This window comes from Dipteris shenzhenensis, chromosome 29 (assembly GCF_047967505.1).
Source record: "Dipteris shenzhenensis isolate YYH24624 ecotype China chromosome 29, Dip_SZ_1.0, whole genome shotgun sequence".
NCBI classification, from domain to species: domain Eukaryota; kingdom Viridiplantae; phylum Streptophyta; class Polypodiopsida; order Gleicheniales; family Dipteridaceae; genus Dipteris; species Dipteris shenzhenensis.
Window position 1 is genome coordinate 40,141,988 of NC_141624.1, and position 23,681 is coordinate 40,165,668.

A 23,681-nucleotide genomic window follows, 5' to 3' on the forward strand; every position below is an offset into this window, starting at 1 on the left:
CTAAACGAGCATCCATACCAATGCAAAATGCAAAATGCAAAAAATGCAAAAATGCAGAATGGCAGTACTAAGTCCTAAGTACAACATAGTCATGTCGATGGTCGACTATATATATCAATCTCAGCATCATTATGAATATCATCATCATCCCCAGCAACAGCAAGATATCAGGATGGATGAGGCATTGGAGGCATGAAGTCGGCAATAGAGTGCTGTCGGCCACTCAGAGGTGCGGTCCTGGCACGTCTCTTGATCGTAACTCTGCGTCTAACCAGGGCTACTGTGACCCCCGTCGGTCGGGCTCCGACTCTAAACAAGGAGGGGATGTCTCCAAGTGTGATCTGTGTGTCGACCCTCTGTCTAAGCTGTCGGGTCACGGGCTCCGGGTCACGGTCATGTCGAGGCCTTGTCTCGTTGGGGTCCATGTGATCTAGCTGAAAGAACTCCGTGATAGAGCTCTGAGAGGGATCAACCGAGGAAGAAGTCTGCTCCTGTCTCCGTGCTCGGAGTATCCTCTCGCGGTGTCTAAGTGCCTCATGAATGAAACCTGCCAAACACTGCTGGTCTGGGTAGGAGAGGAAATGGGCTAAAATCCCATAACTATCTCTGAAGAGACAGTGGAAACGTCCTCGGATCTCATAGTACATAGGACACCTGAAGATGAAATGCTCCTCTGTCTCAATCTCGTGTATGTCACATAGTGTGCATATGCGCCGCTCCCTGGGTAGTTGCTCTGCTCTGTCGTTCTCGATGTGAAGTCTGTGTGAAGAGACCCGGAACTGCCCAAGAGAGATCCTCATCGAGTGGGGTAGGTGAATCTGTGTGTATCCTGGTGGGTCAATGAAACCCTCCGGTGTGATATGTAAGAAGTGATCTCTGTAGAAGCTAAGCTTCACTGGGAGTTCACTCGGTTCCAACCAGGTCGGAAAAGTGTGTAGCTGTAGTAGATCCTCACGGATAACCTGGTTGACCTCGTGTGATAAGAGGGGAGAGAACGGAGCATCCATGCTATACTGGAAGGGAGGTAGTCTAACCATCTCTCTGTACGTGCATACCAACACCTCTGATCTCCTCCTGCTGCAAGTGCCATAGAAGAGGATAGAGCTATCCATGGTAGCCTGCTACGCCCCGAGGTATAATCCCCATATTCCCTAACTCGAAACAGATATGTGATGACCTGAAATGCAGCATCTAGCTGTAAAGGGGGTGATCCAAACTTAGTCTGAATGATCTGGTGAGGAACGGATGACTTACCACGAATCATCCGTGATAGCATGAGAACCTGTAGCCGCTCCACATGGGCCCACTCTGTATCCGACAAGTTTGGCTCCCAACAAGGGCTGCCGTACATCCCCGTTGGGCGAGCCAAGGAGTCAAAAAGCAACCCCTTGGTACGTGGATCCTGAAAGTGTGAGCGGAAGCACTGCCTCTCTAGCTTGGCCAATGAGGCATACCCTCTACTCAAGCGTGCCTGCATGGCGGGCCTCATAGTGAAGCTCGGTCCGGAGAAGATAACCCCAAGATAAGTGTATGATGAAACTATCTCAACACATGACCCCGCAAATGTGAACTGCTCCTGATGCATGATGGCTCGAGATGTATTGAAGATTATGACCTTGGTTTTACCTAGGTTGACCTTCAAATCATGAGACTCACAAAAGGACTGTAGTGCGTCTAGGTGTCTCTGAAGCCCCTCTATTGAGGAAGACAAGAGAGCCACGTCATGTGCATAGAGCAAACTCTGGATCAGCGTACCCGCAAGAGAGCAACCTACACCCCCTGTGTCTGCATCACTGTCTCAAGCTCGTCAATGTAGAGGCCAAACAAGGTAGGCGACAAAGGACACCCTTGTTTGACCCCGATGGTACTCATGATCTCGTCTGTCCACCCGAATCCTACCCGAACTCTGCCAGAAACTCTCTCGTAAAGTGCCATGACAGCCCGAATGATCTCCTGGTCATAACCCAAGTCCTGTAGGCGTCGTATGAGGCGGGCTCTCGGGACTGTGTCAAATGCCTTGCGAAAATCCACAAAGCAACAATAAACCCTCTGCTTCCGTGACCTTGCCTCCTCGATGATACATATGAGCGTCAGAATGTGGTCCATGGTTCCATGATCACGCCGCTGTCCTGCTGCTCTGAGTCCTCGACACTCTGCAAGTCTGCTAACCTCGGAGTCAAGTACTGATGCATAAATCTTGGACATGACATGTCCAATCATAATGGTCCTGTAGTTCTCCGGGCTCATGGGATCCCCTGCCTTGTGGATGGGTGAGATAGTGTTAATGGTCCAAGTGTGTGGAAATCCCAAACAAACCGCTTCATTAAAAAGCTTTGCTAAGATCGGGGTAGGAGGTTAATCCCATATGCAATGAATTCAGTGCATAGTCCCTCATGATCCTTCGCTCGGCCATTATGAAGTTTCATTACAGCATCCTTTACCCCTCCTCTAGTGAAGAGGGTGCAGGATGTGGGACGAGGCATGTGTGAGAGGCTAGGGACTGGCTGATTTGGGATGTCATAAAGTGTGCGTGCATAATCAAACCAGATCTGGGTGTCAGTGAGTGGCGGAGGGGACCGTCCTTCTAGAGATCTCCGCCAGAAGTCCTTAGAGTTGTTCTAAACAAAATGTTCAGTAGCTCCTCCTCGTTTCGACGAACGAAGTCTAGTTTCTTCCTCCGTACCAGTCTACGGTATTCACGTAGCGTATCTGGTGCGCTCGGAAGACTGTTTTTGGTTTCGAATCTGAGTTGACCGCGTAAGGCCTTACACTCATCATCGTACCAACTATTACAGGGTACGGTTCCAGGGGGTGGTGGGTGGGTGGAGTGGGTGGTGTGGGGAAAAGCGTGAACGGCAGCCTCGTGTAGTGAGCGGGTGACAAGGGCAGCACGATCCTCTAAAAGGGGTATGAAGTCAATATAAGCGAGAAGTATGTACAGACGGCCAGAGTAAGAAGGTGAGTGATCCTGATCAAAGCGTATATTGTGGTAGGTGGAGTAAGCACTGAGTGGGGTGGAAGGTGCTGTGCGAAGGGAGGTGGAGATGCGAAAGAAAAGGTATGTATGATCAGCCCCTGGGGGGAGAGGTGCTATAGTGAAGTCAGTAATGCGAGATGTGAAGACAGGGGATCCCATGATGTAATCAACAACACTGGAGCCCCCCCCATGTGGAAAGCATGTGAAACCACCTGAAGCGGGCCATCTGTCAAGACCATTATAGATAATGAGATCATGTATCCTGGCTAGGTCTAATAGGGCCTGCCCATAGGATGAGAATGGATCTCGCTTGTCAGCCGAAACCCGTAGCATGCCTGCCTCCTCAAGGTCAACATCTGCCAGTAGAGTGGAATCATCTCTGAAATCAAGAAGTGGTACCTGACGGGCCCTTGTCCTCGCGTTGAAGTCCCCCACTAGAAGGACTTCTCCACGGCTAGAAAAGTCAATGATGGACTGATAAAGGGCAGCAAATGGGTTCCATGAGCGTGAGGTTCCATGAGAGAGCTAGCGATCGCACTTCTTCACAAGATCGGAGCCCATACTGTTTGGAGGTCATTGTCTTGGGAGCTTGAGACTACTCTATAGAGATGTCACCTCGACAGGCGATTAATTACATGTTTGTGACATCCCCGCCCAATCTTAGGCAACTCAATACAACGGCATGATGCCAGACTATCTCATGACGCCCATAGGTGCGTCACATGGATGGGAGTAAGGCGTGACTTCAGTAAATCTTAGACACGTTTCAGAGGTACCAGGACTCTCAATGACCCTAGTTAGCTCTATTGGGATATTAGATTACTCTTGGATGACACATTCTACTTTGAATTTTGACGTTAGATTCTTAGGGGTGTGCTTAAATACTTGTAGGTCTCCTATGAAGGGGTTCTTATTCTGAAGATGTTATTTTGTTTTGGCCTTTGGCAGATGCTAATAAGCCATCTTTCTGCCTTTCTCCCTTTCTCCCTTGCTTCAATTCATAGTTGTTATGGCAGCCTTTTTTCTTTCTTTTTGCTGCAAACTATCACTCTCTTCTTCCTTTGTTCTTGAACAATCTAGAGACTTCAAAGCTGATTGCATTTTTACCAAATTTCAGAAAAAACTCTCTTTCATTTCATGGTAACAAGTGGTCCAACTTGTCCCCTTGTTTAAAACGAGATGTGAAAGGAATTTAGATTTTTCTAGACCCCTTCTATGTCTCTTCCGTGGGGAGTTTTGCTAGTAATCATGTTTTAGTTAGCTTTACTATTCTTGCTATGCCGGTTAATGATCCAAATGGCCTAGTGGTACTACAGCCCCTTTTACACAAGTTTTTCCTGAAATTTTAACCAAATTTCAGAAAAAAGTCTCCTTCGTTTCATGGTAACAAGTTGTCCAACGTGTCCCCTTGTTTAACACGAGATTTGAAAAGAATTTAGTTTTTTCTAGACTTCTTCTAAGTCGCCTCTATGGGGAGTTTTGGTAGTAATCATGTTTTAGTTAGCTTTACTATTCTTGCTATGCCAGTTAATGATCCAAATGGCCTAGACTGCAGTCCTTTTTGCACAAGTGTGCTTAGTCCTTACAGTAGGCCCTCGTAGGATTTGCAAACGCTATTGCAAACCCAAGCTTCGACAAATCAAGAGTTAATGAACCTCCCATGGCGTCTAGCCATCTAACTTTTGGATCATACTTCAGCATGCGATGTTTTTCCAGAGGATTGGTGCCTTTTGTAGGTGGTGCAGTTACACTTGAAAGGCAAGGCCTATACCTGGTGGAGAGACTTACCTCCGAAGGTCATAACGTAGATTGAGTTCAGAAAATGTTCAACGGGGTGTTTGTGAATGCCTTGTAGAATGTTCAAGGAGGTGTTCAAAAAATGTTCAAGGAGGTGTTTGTGTTTGTGAATGCCTTTTGATGGTCATGATAACTAAAGATCCTGGCCAGCCTTTAGAGACAATATAGATAAACACACAGACTTTTACCGAATCATAAGAAAAACGGAAAAATAGACAGGAGTACTGAAATTCCCATGCATCCACCATTGCCAAATCCTACCATGGCTCAAGCTCTCGCATGGAGTATGTATATGAATCAAATGGTGGCCTATTTACAACAACAGCAGCTTGCTATTCGTACTGTGCCTCAGAGACATCCACCCCGTCTCCGTTGAAACTTTTGCAAGGGAGAAGAAAGAAAAAAAGCCTAAGTACATTTATTCATCCCTGAATGGTTGGGATGCTCACTTTTCTTGCTATTCCCTTGAAAAACTATCCTAAGGTACATTGTGTTACTGTGGTGTAGACATATTTACAGGACAATACAAGCATATGGTTCCAAGAGCTAAAGAAAACTTCGGATGCACCTCGTTCATGGGAGAATTTCAATTTTAAAATCCTTATAAAGTTCTCTAAAGGACCTGAAAAGACTGATCATGCAGGATGAGGGATTGGAAATCTACACAAATGAGTTCCTTCTCTTGCAAGGCAAGTTCTTCCGTCTCTGATCAAGTATGGCACTTGCTGTAAGATATGGCCTCCCTCGAGACTATCAAAACAAGGTGTACCGCAATAACATTACATCTCTTGAAGATATCATGCAACTCGCCAGAAACTGTAACGATACTATTGCTTCTCATGGCAAGAAGGGTGCATCAAGAGGATCATCGGATGGTAGTTTCAAGGGATTTTGAGAAAATAACTGTGTAAAGGGGTAGTTCCTCTACTTTAAGTATATATAGTGAAGAGCTGCACGTTTGTTGCCCCAAAGAAGAATAATTACTGCAGCAGCAACGTAGGTTTGTGCATGTGGAAGAGATCACAATGCCAGGAAACGTTTGCTGGAATTTTGAGCATCAATCCTATACCTCTGACTAGTCTTGTGACAATGCTAGTTTGTATTTAACGACATTTAGCATGCATGACTTGTTCCTTGTGCATGGAACTATTAAAGGGCACCGTATGAGTATTCTCTTCAACAATACAAGCAGTCACACTTTTATTGATATGTCATTGGTGCAGCCATTGAATCTTCCTATCGTGGTGGGGAGTAGCCACTCTTATGTGGTGAAATTTGCCAAGAGAAATTTTGGGATTAGAGCCAGGCGACAGCACTATTGAGTCTTCAAGATTGAGAGATTCTTTCTTTCATATTCATGATGAATTACAATTGAGCAATGTTTGATATGTTTTTCTTGTCACTTTCTTTATCTTTGATGATGCAAACTTACATATTTTTACAATGACAGTTGCTGGTATTTGGAGGTCATGGAACTGGTGGCTGGTTGACACGTTACGACATTTACTACAATGATTGTGTTATCCTTGACCGTGGTAGGTCTTGCAAAATTCTCTAGTCGTTGGCAATTTAAATTGTTCAGGTTTGCATTTATTTCATCCATTTTGTGTGATTTCTTTTCTTTCTTCTTTTCCTTTTGCAGCATCAGTACAATGGAAGCGGCTTTCACAAAATAGCGAGTCTCCACCGCCTCGAGCATATCATTCGATGACTCGAATTGGTACTCAATTCCTCTTAATCGGGGGATATGATGGCAAATCCACCTTTGGTGACTTTTGGTGGCTGGTTTCAGAAGGTTTTTCGTAGTCCACCACCTTCTATACCTCATATTGCTTCTTTATTAATGTTTTTTGGTGATTTTGACTTGCCCAAGTTGTCATAATAAATATTGGCCATCCTTAATATATTTTCTTAGCATGAAAAGCAATGCGTATTCAACCCCAAGGTCACACACATGCAAATGCAGCATGCATGACTCGAATTAGAAGTGGATTTCTTTTAATCAGTGGCCATAACGGCAAATTATATGTTGGTGAAACTTGGTGGCTGGTTTCAAAAAGTTGAAGTTTTTCGTAGTCCACGACCTTCTCTACCTCATATTGCTTCGTTTTAAATGTTCTTTGGCGAATTTGACCCCCCAAGTTATTGTAAGAAGACAAATTACAATATTGGCTATCCTTCATGTATTTTCTCTTGCTTATCGTGAAAGGCAATGCATATTCACATGCACATCCTTCATGTATTTCTCTTGCTTAGCATGAACAAAAATACGTATTTATATGCACATATGTACATGCACGTGTGTGCGCAGACTCACAACGCATTGTTACGATCCAAAGTAGTGCACATGTAGAATGTGGAAATCGCAGAATCCATTGGCACTCCAATGAGATGAAGATAAATTTTGCTACCTTGGGCCCTGCACATGTGAATGTGACAGGTGGCATAGAGGTAGAAGGAACGATGACACATGAAGAGGGGAATTCCCTCATTCATGACGCTTGAGATCACTCAAGGGACACCTTTCCATTTAACATTACCCTTAACCTAGGAGATTTGACAAATGCTCGGATGAATCAACTGCAATGGTTCCGTGGCTTGATAGGTAGTCATTGTTGGGGTGTCTCGATGTTGCTTGCCTTCCATACAAGCCCAACAAACTTCATGACTGCCTAGTAAGCGTGGTAGTAGCTTATTTCGGATCATTGTGTGTCTTTTTAAGACTGTATATCCCGCATGACTAAATCTCTTATGCCACAATCTTGAAGAATTTGTGTTGTTCGTCACCATCAATGCACTAATCTTGTACTTCTTTGGGATTTTCACTGCTACGGCCTTGGACCAAATGAGGATGTTGTCTTGATTGAAGGCCCTATTTCTTACAACCTGGCTCGTGGAGAGCAAACTCTTGTGCAAATCTAGAACTTTAAGTACATTCTTGAGGATTCTTGAATGGCATTGTTTTGATTACCTTGATGAGGCGATTTAGTTGTCTCCCACCGTCATGTTGGATTGGACCCTACTTTGGAGTGTGTCTGGAATGAGTCCTGGGTCTTTGACATGTGCTTTGATGCACCACTGTCTGCGTACCGATCGTCATCCGTTGCAATTTTTGCAAGTGTCGAACATCTTTTGGTCAATCAGGCAACAATCACATCCTCCATGACAACATTCGTTGCTCTTGCCTTCATTGGGTCCAACTTGGTTTCCCTGAAGCTGCTTCATTGTGGAACCCCTTTCTGGCCTTTTTAGACCCTCATCTGGCTTGCTCTTGCCGGGTTTCCCTTTGCCATTTTCTTTTGCACGGAGGGCCTTGTCTCCGGATTCACCATGTTTCTTTTGTCAAGCTTCCTTCAATCATGGTTGTCACGAATGTGTAGTGAGAGATAGACTATCCTCACTCTCTCTCCTGCTCAATACTAACTGCAAGATGATGCACTCAATACAGATAGTGATGCTGTGGATGTGAGTGAGACAATCAGAGGGAGAGAATGTATTGGACCTATGAAGAGGAAATAGATACAACTTAATAATGAATGCCCAAAGGGCGGAATACAACTGTATGAAGGGACTGAAACCCTAACTGCAAAACTGGAAAGACTAGACTTCCTAGAGGCACTAGATCCTTGAAGAGGCTGAGGCTACCCTGTTGGTTTGCTGCCGGGAGGCCTTGCTGCTGTTATTGTGAGGCTGAAGAGCCCAACATTGGGATGAAGAATGAGGGCCAAAGGCTTCCCTTTTATAGCTGTTAGGTCAATCTGGCCGACTTGGTCAACGTAAACCGTTGACCTTGGTCGGCTGGTCAATGCCTATAGTTGATCAAGTCATTAAAAAAGGCAACGGTGACAAAAATGTCAATGCGTTGACTTTTGACCAAAAAGTTAACTCTGTGTTTTTGACATGCGATGATGTGGCATTGATTGTGTGTTGATTGCTGATTGTGCAAGGCTGCTTACATGGCTATACGGATGCCTGCGTGGCAATTGAACTAGTTGCCTGTGTTGGCATAGGCTAGCATGGCCATGGGCTTGTGGATGCCCGTGACAGAATCCTTGCAGCTCTTGGAAAGCATACCTAGCACCAATCTAGCAATCCAAGATGATTTCGATTTTTGAACAATTGCCACAAGTTGATCTTTGACTACGTTCACCTTCATGGTGTAGTTGTGCGCCGAATCTTTGTCGTTTGTCTTCATCTTGTAAAGAGGTCGATTATTCGTGTTTCGTTGTCACCTTGAACATCTTCTTGACACCTTCACACTTCGGCTGACATTTTGGTCAGTTGAATGTCAGGAAAGACAACATTCACAATAGTGCCAATGACGATTGCCAACGCCTGTGCATTTGACACTAGAATCTTCTACTACAATTGGGCATATCATGTTCACCTATCAGAGTCTTGTTGTTGAAAAGCTCTCGTAGTCTATGTCAACACGGAACGAAGGAGTCTCTCATGAATTGAGAAAGCTCAGTGGTTTAAGTACCGAATCCACATAAACTCAAAAAGTTCACCTCAAGATGGCTAGCCGGTTTTTGATGAAAGATGAAGTACGGAGTCACTTGATTGTCAGAGGGTTTGGCAAATCATCGCCCAAACAAAGTTGAAGACATCAAGAACTCCTCTAGACGGTAACCAGTGCAGTAGATCCTTCTAACACTATGCTTGATCCCTCTAACGGTATGCTTGAGAACTTCCAACTACAACCCTTTGATACCGTGGTAGGAAACTGATTTGTCGTATGTCTCGTTCCTAGACCTTGTCTTAGAAACAAATGCCAACTCAACTCCCTCGAATGAAGCACAATGGAAAACTCTTTTACTTCGTTGGTGACTTGTAGGATGAAATCCTTTCTTTGGTCTGATACTTGACCAATAATCGAATATGACAGACTGATGTACAATGAGATACAAATGCTGAAATCATTAACAAAAAATTACACCAATGTGATCCTTGATTCCACACATCAATCAAGAAAGTCATGGCTACACACAACCATCAAGTGCTTTACTAGAACAACACTTTGGCTACATAGATGAAGGGGTGGTGTCGAGCATGCGTGCCTCCTCAGAGGGCTTCATAGGCATCTTGTGTGCTCACTCAAGGTTGCAACTGCCAAAGTTGCACCAACTCGGTTGTGCATGCACTAAGGTTGTGCCACAAAGCTTCATCTTTGTTCTGGATCTCATCTTGCAACTATGTTACGCTGCTAAGCTTCATTCTTTGTTAGGTGACAAACTTGTGGCTATGTTACGACACGAAGCTTCGTCTCCCATTAATAATTTCTAGCAACACCAAGGATTATGTTGCATCTAGCAACCTCTACCAATGGCTTCAAGAGTAGCCTCAATGCCAGGATCGATTATGTACTAGTCAATGGAGTCGAGCTCCCTTCATCGCTGCCATCTTGCAAATGGCGGTTGTATCAGTCCATGTGACCGACTCCTAGGGAGACATGGGTATTTCTTGAAAGTGAGATTTGAGACCTTTAAAGATTTGGAGGAGTTTGTTGCCTTGGTTGAAACTAAAATTGACAAGCGTGTTAGGGCTTTAGGGCATATAAGGGGAAGAATAGAAATAAATTGAGTTTATTCAATTTTGCAATGTAAAGAGAATTACTAGTCAGCATACGACTTCTTATCCTCCCCAGTAAAATGATGGTGTTGAGTGCATGAACCATACTTTAGGTGAGAAAAGTAGGAGTGTGCTAAGAGTCCAAAACATACATTACCTATCTTTGGGATAAAGGAGTCCACATGAGTGTATAAACTCAGAACCGGAGTGAAATTAAAGGTATCCTAAATAAAGCTCTTGAAGAGGCTTATAGTGGTAAAAAGCCTAGAATAACTACTTAAGGATATTTGATTGCATGGCTTATGTATGCATTCTTGATGCTGACAGAAAGAGATTGGATGATAAAGTAGTCGAAGGAATATTTGTTTTCTATAGTGATGATCATAAGGCTTACACTGGAATCTTGAAGCAAGGTTTGTAAGCAAAAGGAGAGATGGAGAGCAAGCCACAAACGTGTTGAAGAGATAAGAAAACATACAAGAGGTGATACCAAATGTATGCAAAAGGAGTGATGGAGAGCAAGCCACAAACGTGCTGAATAAAAGAGATAAGAAAACATACAAGAGGTGAAGGTTTTGTCTAAGAGACAAAACCTAAACCTATCCACTAACCGTAGTTAGGGATCCTAACTGTGGTTAGGGGAAAAAGCCTCTAATGAGGGAAAAGTGCCCCTAACTTACTTATTGACTATACATTGGTCACTGCCATGAATCATGGCGATAATTCCAACAAGGTTATCACAAGTAGATAACATCTTTCTATTATTGAAAAAGTGAAAGAAAAGAGCCATGCATCCATTGTTACTAAAGAACCTTGATCCGAAGTTGGTGAAGAAGAAACTAAGTTCGATAAATTGTCTAAATAGTTATTATGGAACTATTAAGCTCAGCTTCACTTTGTACATGAGAAACTTTTGAGTAATGAAATAGCTTTGGTCTATCGTCCGAAAAATGATCTATCGTATGAAAAATGATCAAGTGGCAAATATGCTAACCAAGCCTTTTGCAAGGATTAAGTAACATAAGTTTTCCAAACATGATGGGCATAAAGCCAAATCCATTATTCATCAAGGGAGGAGACGTACCTGTGAGCTTGCGGTGAATTGTGGCTTGACAGGTGTTGTGTGGGCTGTGTGTGGGATTCCATCCCCACAAGAGTGTCCATTCCCTGAAAATGGTTCGAGGGATATGGACCTCCATCTCTCTTCAAGCCTTACTTTGTTTGTGGGATATCTCATCTTATCATGTGTCATCCACATGTGGCTTGCTGTCTTCCATGCTTCAACAGGGAAAGGTCATTATTACATACCACTACTGTGGCGAAGGACATTTAGAGCATAAATGTTTGAAGAAAATCTTTTATGAAAAGAGATGGGAAGGTGTAGAGGAAAGGTGAGTCTCTTGCTAATTATTCAGGTGAAACAGGTTTTGCTTGCAAAAGCAGTGCACAGGCTCCGGACATAGCCAAACTCTTCATACAACACATCTTCCGACACCATGGATTGCCCAAGAATATCATATCCGACAGAGATCCTAAGTTTACCAGTCACTTTTGGATTTCACTGTTCGAATCTTTGGGTACAACTCTACTGTTCAGTTCAGTTCAGCTTACCACCCAGAATCAGATGGCCAGACTGAAAGAGTCAACCAAGTTCTGGAAGAAATGCTTCGACATTATGTTCAGTCAACGCCTCGCAGCCTGGGAAGAGTATCTACCACTCCTTGAGTTTGCTTATAATAACTCTTTTCATAGTGCCATCAGCATGACTCCATTCCAAGCAGCTTATGGACACACTCCGATTGTACCAACGAATTTTGTCCTTCAACATCAAGTGGCCCTAACTGATCAACTGGTTCAAGAAATGCAAGACATTCTACTGCAAGTCAAAGATCATATGCGAAAAGCGCAAGAGCGGTATCAACGGTCTGCCAACAAACATAGACGTCACTTGGAATTTAACACTGGTGACATGGTGCTATTATTTGTAGCCCCACATCGCTATAAGACGGTTAAGTCTGTGTTTCCTAAGTTGCGACCAAGATACTATGGACCCTTCCGGATCGTCAAGAAAAATTCACCTTTAAGTTACAAATTGGAATTACCACCATCATGGGGTAAAATCCATCCAACATTTCATATTTCTTGGCTAAAGACGTACATTCCAAGCGATGCAGCAGTTCCTCGTGCAGGTGATTATGTCCCAGAAATCGAAGACGATTATGTTCTCCTTATTCCTGAGCGTATTCTAGACCATCGACAACGAGAGACTCGACATCGACTTATCACGGAATTCCTTGTTCTTTGGCAAGATCTGGACGACTCCGATGCTACTTGGCAGTCTGATGAAGACTTACAGCAGTACCCTGACATTTTACAGCAGTATTTTCAGAATTTACCGTGATATTTTCTACATCCGTTCATTATCTCCACCAGGGTCTTCTTTTGAGTGGGAGGGGATGTCACGATCTATGACGTATTCCTTTCTCTATTTCTAGACTTATGGATGGTTTGATGAATGGACCCTTGTGGAAGGGTATGCCCTTTCGACGGGACACTTGCCCTTTCGACGGGAGACTTCCTAATGAGGCACAACCCTTCACAAGAGACATCCTATTGAAGAGACATTCCTATTGTAATGTACCCTCTCATCAAGGGTCACACCCTTCACAAGGGGTACACACCTCTTCATGCACATACCCTTTGGAGTACACACCTTTTCATGTGTGACTCTTCACTCTCTATATAAGAGAGGCCCAATTGTATGGATGACACACTACATCTACCCTACAGATATTCAAGCAATACAATTATTCCTTGTTCTCTGCTATCTCAGTCTCCTTTTTGTTCCTTAGCACATTTCTAAATATAGTAAATCTAGGATTTCTTACAAAAGAAAGAAAGTTTATTAAAGTCTTAGGAAGACCGATGGGTCTATGAGACTGTGAAAAAACTGATACAATGAGCTGTGGTAGTGGAGCTACCTAACGAGCATCCACACCAATGCAGAATGCAAAAAATGCAAAATGGCAGTACTAATTCCTAAGTACAACATAGTCATGTCGATAATGGACTATATATATCAATCTCAGCATCATCATCGACATCGTCATAATCATCGTCATCATCATCAGCAGCAGCAGGACATTAGGATGGATGAGGAAGTGGAAGTGGAGGCATGAGGTCAGCAATAGAGCGTTGTCTGCCCCTCAAGGGTGCAGTCCTGGTACATCTCCTGGTCGTAGCTCTGCGTCTAACCAGGGCCACTGTGACCCCCGTCGGTTGGGCTCCGACCCTAAACAAGGAGGGGACGTCCCCAAGTATGATATGTGTGTCAACCCTCTATTTGAGCTGTCGGGTCACAGGCTCTGGGTCACGGTCATGTCGAAGTCTCGTCTCGTGGGGCTCTATGTGATCAGGAGCCGAGGTACTCCCATGCATACAAGATACCACTTTCATGTGGTTCTAGGTTATAGTGAGGGCGGCTCAGTATCGTTGAAGGTATGCTCCAAGGTGGTGGTGATCAGGTAGAGGATGAGCGTGCATATGGTTTTGTTCTCTTGACATGCTATGTAAAGCAGTACAAGGCTGGATAGCCTGCATTCTAGTTTTCATATAGTTTTGGCAGTTTATATATTTTGAGCATGGAGCAATAGTATCTTCACAATTACATAGTCAATTAGGATAATCATTTTGTTACCTCTCTTTTCTTCTCTTTTGTTTTCTCTTTTATTTTCTGTGTATATTTTTGGATTTTAGAACAGCAAAAATTCTAAATTTGTATGATTGGATAGGTTCTTGTCTTACAAAGGTATATAGTGTATGTATATAGGATAATCTTTTTTATACTACAGTTTGATCAATCTATGCTTTCATAGGAGACTCATACTCTATCAGCTTTCATTTTTCATAATTTGCGAATTTTGTTAGGATTTTCTTCTGATACCTCATCCGTTTGGCTTATAGATGATCCAATGGCCAAGCGGGCTTTGCAATCTCTTGAAAAACAGGATGCTACAGTTCCTCTTCAAGAAAAACACCCAGAGTCATCAGTTCCATCAACGACTTTGAGAGAGAGTCTGGTAATACTCTGTGACATTCAAGGCATGTTAAGGAAAAGTTTTGTTTCTAATAAGTCATTGCGAAGTTTGATAGAGACTCTTGACAGGCAATGGAGCAAGGACTGTTGTCTCCCTTGGTAGAATTGCGGAGGCGATTAGGTTTGGCTCCAGTTTCTATTGTTCCTGACATCTCTGACTTCAAGGCCGTAAATGAACAAGTCGACAAGGAGTTGGCAGATTTGGGCTCCATTTTAGTTGCAGATCAAAGTGGTTCTGAAGATAATAACTTTCTGGTGAAGGTAAAACTGGATTAGTTCTGCATATCAGTGCTCCAAATAAGAGTTTCTTATCGTCAATTTGATACCCAGCAGCGACCTCCTATGAGAAGAGTATTCTACAGTAGCAATGAAAGCAAATTTGGTGTCCTTGTGAAAAAGATTTTGGGGGAGCTAATTTTTTGAAAAGATTTCATGTTTGATATTTACTTGATTTTGAACTCAAAATTTTTGACCTTTTCTGAGTTGGCATATTGTGTTGTCTTCTTATGAAGTCTATGCGCAAGCGTTGGAGTGAATGTGATGCAAGGTCAATTCATATGAGAGAGTTAGGCCCACTCCTCCATGATTATCAACGATTTGTAGCGCATGAGTATGTGACGAACACTTAACAAAGCCAAATCTGAATCAATTTGAACTTTGTACAGCAGATTGCTGAATGGTCTTGTTGAGTTAAAGAAAAGTGTGTTTTGAGGGATGATTTTTATCCTTTTAATTGTATAAAATTTCAAGTTTTTTCACCTATGTTATTCTGCAGTCATACGTTTAGATACCTTATGTTTGAAACCATCGCTTTTTGTTCTGATACTTCTGTTATGCTTTTGGTGTGGGCTGTTGTCAGAGAGTGTTGGTTGCAATCTAGTTCTGTGCATGATGATGCAAATGTTGGTCAAATGAGGCTATATCGTTTCTACCATCTAAAGAATGCTAGGCAGGTGTGTACAATCTTAACTACTCGTTGTTAAATTTCTGTATCTCTGTCAATACATTTTTCTATATTTTGCATTATGCTAGCTAAGTACACACCTGGCATTGTTCATACATATTCATGATTTTGTTGCATCTTCAAACATATATTTTCACCAGCTTTGAGAGCTGTATATATTGGATACTTGGTTCAGTGACATGGTATATCATGCCATTTGGGCCACAAAGATCGCTTGAATATCGATAGTGCTTCACATAAACCGCAATAACATTGCGGGCATAGGTGTGAGTGCAGTTCTGCAATTGGGACTGTGGAGAGGTGCTGTGTCCTCGACTTCATGAAAGAGGAAAGATCTCTTGTGAGCTTTGGATGGGTTGGAAAGACTCTTGGAGTGAAGGTTATTTGGAAGATAAATATTTAGAGAGTGTTTGGATGTGCCAATTGGTAGAGGCTAGAGTGCGTTTTTGTGTTGATATGTAGGTTCCGTAAAGCTCATTAGTCCATGGTGAGCTGTATCCATGATTGAGGTACAATTGACAAGCTACAAGTGTGAAGAATCCAAAACCAGTTCATACAACTAACCGTTTGTAGAAGATTTGTTTGGCATAGTTTGTATGGGAGAATGCCAGTCGTTTTTGTGATCCATGTCCCACCTTATTTGTGAGGGAAGGATTTGAGAAAACACAATTTCAAGGTTTGGAATTGAAAGGAAAAAAAGTAATTTCTGAGTAGAAGCATAAGCACTGTAAAACATCAGGTCAGTATGGCAAGGATCTCAAGCAAGTCTATGAGACTATCATGAGCATGCTTGTGGAAGCGCGAATTTGTTTAAACAAACCTAATTATTCATTGATTTTAAATTAAGCTCAAACTGAACTTTGAAATTCATTGTTTGATATATTTGAAACTGTACTCACATAGCTGACATATAGGTAGGGCTTAGAGAGAATGAATGGAGGTTTGTTTCTCGAACCAAACGTTCTTCAAATTGGCATGTGTGCACAAGAATAGATTTACATACAGTAAGATCAGAGATTGCAGACAGCAATAATGAACAGCAATATATTGCACCAAAATGGGCCAAAAACCCTCAGAGCCCTGTCACATGCAGCCAAGTTACTGCCCTAGAAGCTCAGCAGTGATCTCAATATCTGCCTCCTATTTCTTTCCTCTCACTCACTCATGGCTGTGAGATTGAACACCCCCTCCCCTCCTGACACGTCCCAGCACTCCTGAAACCTCTGATCTGCAAGCAAACACAAGAACACACACACAACGTGAGAAACTGAGCAGACTGCTCACCACCCAACCATGACATCTACGGGACGTGATCCCGAATCAGGAGATGTCCCCTCCGAGCCACGAGCTGAGCTACTGGCACGAACTCCCAACCAGATCCAAACCAGCCTGGTGTCCCATACCACCAGGTGGCGCTGTGAAGCCTGGGATCTGCTACTGGGCCTTGGGCTACGCTAAGATGCAGGCGTGCATCCGCGACTCAATCCAGGATCAGACCTAGCACCTGGGAACGAAACTTGCTCCCATCGGCTCACTGAGAACTGAACCCCTGGGCCCCTTTTATAGACTCGGGCCCCAAGCGCCAAAAATAGCAAAGACCTCAAACTGGTTCGTACCCTTGCCACTCAACCCGAGAATCAAGCCAGCCTAGCTCTAAGCCTCCCCAGGCTACCTGAGCTAGGCTTGTGTACCCAGTACACGTCAGATACCAATCCGTGCACATGACATACTTCCCCTCCTCTAAGAACTCACTCCTGAGTTCGCTAAAAAACCCGGAAATGTTCTTTGGAGGTTTTGTAATGTCTCCCATGTTGCATCCTCCTCAACACGATCCTTCCACTTGATCTTGTATTCCGTGATAGATTGATTACGAATGTGTTTGTCACGAAATTCAAGAATACACTCAGGTTCGTGTGGAATAAAAGTCAAATCTGTAACTTCTATTATCTCTTGAGGAGAAACAAATTGATCATCCGCACCCAAGACTTCTTTCAGTCTACTGACATGAAAGGCTGGATGTACTTTAACATCAGCAGGCAATTCTAGTCGATATGCAATTGGTCCAATTCTTTTAATGACCTTGAACGGACCACAGTATCTGGGGGATAATTTCGGAACCAAACCAGTACTTAGGCTCTTGGATTCCTTGGGAATTCGCAAATATACCATCGTTCCTTCAGAGAACTCTCTAGGTGAACGATGTCTATTAGCATAAAATCTATCCCGATCTTGGGCACTTCTAATAGACCCCTTGGCAAACTGCAACATTTCCTGCATGTCTTGCAAGAAGTTCTTTGCAGCATCATTTTGAATCCCTTTTAACCCAACCATAACTGGTGACTTAGGTTGAAACCCGTACATAAGCATAAAAGGACTGTAACCAGTACTCGAATGCTTTGCACTGTTATAAGCAAATTCTATCATAGGTAGATAATCTTCCCATGAAGACTGTCTCTTAGATACATATGCTCGAAGCATATCTTCAACCAATTGGTTAACCTTCTCTGTACTGCCATCGGATTGTGCATGATGTGGGGAACTCATACTTAGAGTAGTTTCTAACTTCTCAAAAACAAGTGTCCAAAAGTTACTTGTAAACTTTGAGTCCCTGTCACTGACTATGTCAGAGGGTAAACCATACAGCTTAAACAAGTGGTCCACAAACTCGTGAGCCAGCTGAACAGCTGAAATAGTTGTTCTAGTAGGTAAGAACCTAGCCATTTTTGTCAAACGGTCGACTATGACCCAAATGGAGTCATGACCCTTGTGCATTCGAGGCAAACCAGTAATAAAATCCATGGAAATACTTTCCCATTTATTACCTGGAATCTGTAATGGCTGTAATAAACCCGTGCTTCTAAGGCGCTCTGCCTTAGTAACCTGACAAACCCGGCAACCTACTACATAGTTCTCAATAAATGCATGCATCTTAGGCCAATAAAAGGTATGCTTCACAAGAGACAGAGTCCGATGTATACCCGGATGTCCAACACTAGGAGCATCATGACACTCCCAGAGAATCTTGGATCTAAGTTCCAGAACATCTGGCACACAAATCTTTCCATTCCGGAACAGCAAGCCGTTCCTAATCATCCACTGACCTCCCACCGCCTGTACCGTAGGTGGCACAATCCCTGAGTCCTGGTCAACCATGGAGCTCCCATCTTGGAGACTCTGCCAATAAGAACTGAAATGACTATCAGTTGCGTATAGCCCTCTCAAGGATTGAAATAGGTCTGAGGATATTTCCGTAAATGACATAGCATTTACAAACTTGACTCGACTTAAGGCATCCGCCACACTATTCAACGAACCCTTACAATAACGTATTTCAAAATCAAAATCTTGCATTAATTCTGCCCATCTAGCTTTCCGTCCCCTCAATTCCGATCCATCACACACACAACGTGAGAAACTGAGCAGGCTGCTCACCACCCAACCATGACATCTACGGGATGTGATCCCGAATCAGGAGATGTCCCCTCCGAGCCACGAGCTGAGCTACTGGCACGAACTCCCAACCAGATCCAAACCAGCCTGGTGTCCCATACCACCAGGTGGCGCTGTGAAGCCTGGGATCTGCTACTGGGCCTTGGGCTATGCTAAGATGCAGGCGCGCGTCCGCAACTCAATCCAGGATCAGACCTAGCAACTGGGAACGAAACTTGCTCCCATCGGCTCACTGAGAACTGAACCCCTGGGCCCCTTTTATAGACTCGGGCCCCAAGCGCCAAAAATAGCGAAGACCTCAAACTGGTTCGTACCCTTGCCACTCAACCCGAGAATCAAGCCTGCCTAGCTCTAAGCCTCCCCAAGCTACCTAAGCTAGTCTTGTGTACCAGTACACGTCAGATACCAATCCATGCACATGACACCTCCCCGCGCAGGCCCAGGGTCCACAGCCCCAGGAAAGCCTCCTACCATGGGGGGGGCCCTCCTGCTCCCGCTCTTGCTCCTGCACTAGGACCTGTACAGGAAAACAGCTAGAAGTCAGCCCAAGATTCAAAGAAATGGGAAAGGGAGAACGAGGTAAAGAGATGGACAGAACCAAGAAAGACGACAGATAAAACCAGCAAACAAAACTGAAACTCGAGGATGTGAACACACGCTACAATCGAAGTGGACTTGGGGTTGAAAGCAATGCAAAGGCGGGATCCACCTCAGCCTCAGCTTCATCCTCAGTAGCCCGTACGTCCCCAGTTACAGTTATTGCCATCAACATATCCATGACATCGGGCTCTTCCCTCTCCCCTGGGATAGGGGGGTTATCACAGCTTTTGTCCCTCCCTTCTTCTCCCGTTACAGCTCTCTCACTTCCATGACACCTACTTGGGAGTTGTCATACACTGCTCCGCATTACGCCTCAACCTTTCTCTCCCCTCTCCCTCTCAGTCATCCTGTGCTCCCACACCCAGTTGGGATCGCCTCATCCATGCCATTGTCGTCTCCACGTCCATCCTCATACTTTTGTGCCATAGCCCTTCAGTTTTAGCTAGGACACAAACGAGCTGACCCTTCAGAGACCTGGGAGACCTTGTTTATGGAGGTACACAGTATTCGTGTGCGTGAGATGGAGATGACACGCTTCGCACAGGAGCAGGTTCACTTCACCCCCGAGTATGACCGCGTCATACAGGAGCAAGCTCTCACCATTCGGGAGCATGCTGATCTCATTTAGGGACTCAGATATAATATCTTGCAGCTTCGGCAGGAGGTCACAGCCATGCGCACAGTCCTAGGGAGCACTCCAGTTGTTGAGGCACAGATTGCGAGCATGCAATCTGTCATTGGGGAGACTTCCAGATGGGTCGACGTGGCGAAACGGGAACCTGCAAAGGCAACCATTTTGGCTACCCTCATGGACCAGCAGTAGAGAGCCAGTAAGGCTCTCCACATCAGAGTCCATGGGACACCGCACATTGAGGCTACACCGATGATAGATGTGACGGCTTTCATGGCCACTACTCTAGGTGTTAGCTGAGCACAGGATCAAGAGGGCGTGTTGGGTGGGGGGAGTTCCCAATCGAGAGCAGCCCTTGATCATACGGTTCCATGACGCTCAAGCACGACTTTCGGCTTTACGACGCAGGTCAGTCCTACGAAATCAGCCAGTGATCTCCATGGATGAGGACCTCACCCCCCTATAGGTTGAGGAGAGGCGCTCTCTATTGCAGCAGCGGGATCTGGCCCGCAAGGATGGGAAGTGGGCGGTGGTGCGAGATGGACGACTTCGTACAGGCTCCCATCGGGCATCAACCCCCCCTTCCACATAGGGAGGCAAACCTAATATAATTAAAACTGTTAACGCCAAACTTTCTCTATAAATCATGGGCATAGGTACCACTATATTCCACCCAGCCAGCCCCTACTGTAGCAAGCTCCAAAGATACGTAAGTCGAAAAGAAACCTGCATGCTACACATAGAGCCCACATATCCCTAGATGGATCTAGTCCGCCAAATGTCATCATTAGAGGGTATCTCCTAAATGCATCATTCACCCCTCTCTTGGGATATTATTGAAATCATTTGCCCCTTGGCACATTTAATGCATTTAGACCCCTTAGCCTTAGATCCACCTAGTCTTGTGCCATCTCACCCTCACCAAGGACCTTGACCTTGATTCCTTTTTGACCATTTACGTGAAGCCCAAACAAATATAATACAAACATTGATCCTTTAAAGGTAAATGTCCACTGAGCCTTCCGAGGTCATGTTATCTCAACTTGAGCGTAACAAAACCGTCAGTGCTTTTTTGGTGTGGAATGGCAATCAGTGCTTCCCTATGACTTTTAAGAGTTGTAAATGCCAAGATCGTATTAAGGTATGCTGTAGATTTAGCATTCTCGCCTATCCACCTTGCAATCACGATCCTAAGCTTCGCTTCATCACATTATATGTTTTGCGGAGACTCTTCAATTGCACGTGATCAATCTTGGATGCTTCTCTGTGTTGCCTCTTGCCACCTGATAAAAACACATCTTCCTCGCCCCACTCAAAGAACAATAGCCTGCAATGAGGAGGCTGTTGTTGCATTGCATTTGCGTGACTATTGGCAAGGACCTTCACCTTCATCTTTGTACATTGCTCACTCAGACTGTGGGCAGCAACATTCCATGTTTCCACAGCATTCCCGCCCTCCTGTGTTCTCGGTACTCGGCTTGTTATATAATGGACCTTAGCTTAACTTAGTTTAATCGAGGGGTGCTTTTTGACGGGTGAGACTAATAAATAGGATTTTGTATTTTAGTTTCGATGGAGGTACATAATGACTAGCAGCCGCCAACTTTTCCCCAAGCCTCGCTTCATCACAATATATATATTTTTGAGACTCTATGCTTGTTGAGACTCTTCAAACGCGTTGCACTTGATCAAGGCCACTTCAAGGTTGAAATGTCGACTTCAGGTTTTTTAAGTTGGAAAGTATATCTCTAGGAAGTTTCTTTATTATTAAAGCTTTCTATGGTTGGTTGGATTGGTCCTTCGTGACAAACGATGGAATAAATGCTCTCACTTAGGACAATTTTGTAGGAATCTAGATACAATTTCAGGCATTAGTATCTGCCTTAAACAATCCATTGATATTCTGTGGGATCAGCTTGTATCTCTGCGTTGCAAGGATGGCTTTGCAAACAAAAGTAGTCTGTAGTTCAAGCTCAGTTTCGCAGTCTGCTTGGAATCTCCATATAGGTCTGAGTTGTTGTTGGCAAGATCTGGGAATACTAAAGTCTTTTGTCAGTGTCACATTGATATCTACATTGTTAAGAGTTGCTAGGTTGAAGTGTGAATATATGATGACCATTTATTGGTTAGAGACTTTGATGCTGTGGGGTTAAATGTCTTTCACCATTTCTTTGGGTATCATATTTGTGGGAAGTCATTTCAGTTTTTGGAAATATTTATGTGAGGTATGGAAGATACTTGCAAGCTTTTTGAGGATTGATGAATGGGCATTTGCTTGCCAGGTACATTCTCTGGGTTTTAGGCTTGTGTAATATTATCCACTTTTTCGCATGGTCAACTTATAGGGTTGTCCTTTAGGCAACTACCTTGTCTCTTTATTAAAAAATTTCTATAAAAAATGTGGATATTCCAATGAATGATTTTGTATAACAAATGAAAATTTCCCAAATACTCGTCAGTGATTTTAGCTTGGTGTGTCATAGCGAGATAGTTAATGTGTGTGTTCCTCCTATTTTGTCCAATCTAAGTTCTAACACATTGATGTACCCATTCATTCTTTTACAGCTGCGTATAGATGACATCCCACATCTATTGGCCGAGTATAAGCAGTTGCTTCATCAACATTTTCATTCAGAGCTCTAAATGGGGACTCCAAAGAATCAAAACTGCTTGGATCTAGATGGTGGTAAGCATGAGATGCTCAATATACTAAAGCTCAAGAAATTAAATAGATGTGGCTTCCAGTTGGATTCCCACCCTCGAAGTAATACCATATATTTAGCATCCAATCCTGCAGCATTGCAATGGGCTTTCAAAAGTAACCTCATTGAGCAAGCCCATTGCAATTCTGCAGGACTGGATGTGCTAAATATATGGTATTACTTTGAGGGTGGGAATCCAGTTGGAAGTCATGTGTATTTAATTTTAAGAACGAGCTTGATCTTTAGTATGATTGTGCACAAGACACATTCAAATTATCGATGCAGTCCATTGTTGTTAATAATCACTCAATAAAGCCTGTGAAATTTTGTGAGGCTCTTGAAGGAACCGTTGTTGTTTCTGAAGTTCAAGCTGCTTTTACATCTACAAGCTGATTGCTTCATGATTTTCAGTATTTCCATGTTGATGAATTATTTCCATTTCTTCTTGACTAGTATTGTGTTACTTATAAATGCCTAAACATTTGTTCCAGTAGGAGAAATCCACCAATACTCATGAAGAGGAGAGGGTACCATAATCTCATACTTCAAGGGCCTCCAAATTTCTCTTCTGACCAGAGTCCTCAGAATACTTCCAAAATAATTGGATACCTGATAGAGGATCACGTCTTGAGAAGATGTTGCTCTTGTATCATGAAAAATATTCACACGGCATCAAGAGAATTGGGAGATTTGCAAGGCATTATATGTGCTAATGTGTTCAATTTATAGAGATATATAAAAATCGCTTACATAGAATCAACATACAGTATGTGGCTATGTTTTGTTGTGGAGTTTATAAAGCTGGACTTGCTGTGTAGCTCAATTGATATCAATTTATCCATTCCATAGTGGAGATATTAAATCATACATTTCCTTTTGTGGCTTGAGATTTA

At 43.5% G+C, this 23,681-nt stretch overlaps 1 protein-coding gene across 3 annotated transcripts in view; it reads left to right on the forward strand.

Annotated features, from left to right (window-relative positions):
• The window catches only part of LOC147882831 (Galactose oxidase/kelch repeat superfamily protein), a 130,720-nt gene extending 107,039 nt beyond the window's left edge, over nucleotides 1-23,681 (forward strand). The window contains exons 10-17 of one of the 3 annotated variants that reach the window (XM_087400894.1): nucleotides 6,225-6,309; nucleotides 6,417-6,569; nucleotides 14,309-14,424; nucleotides 14,511-14,702; nucleotides 14,954-15,051; nucleotides 15,301-15,394; nucleotides 22,652-22,772; nucleotides 23,280-23,681. In XM_087400894.1, the coding sequence (XP_087257020.1) occupies nucleotides 6,225-6,309; nucleotides 6,417-6,569; nucleotides 14,309-14,424; nucleotides 14,511-14,702; nucleotides 14,954-15,051; nucleotides 15,301-15,394; nucleotides 22,652-22,729 (816 nt within the window). In that variant the 3' untranslated portion in view covers nucleotides 22,730-22,772; nucleotides 23,280-23,681. The remainder of the gene's footprint in view (nucleotides 1-6,224; nucleotides 6,310-6,416; nucleotides 6,570-14,308; nucleotides 14,425-14,510; nucleotides 14,703-14,953; nucleotides 15,052-15,300; nucleotides 15,395-22,651; nucleotides 22,773-23,279) is intronic. The other 2 variants (XM_087400893.1, XM_087400895.1) reach the window with 2 other exon arrangements.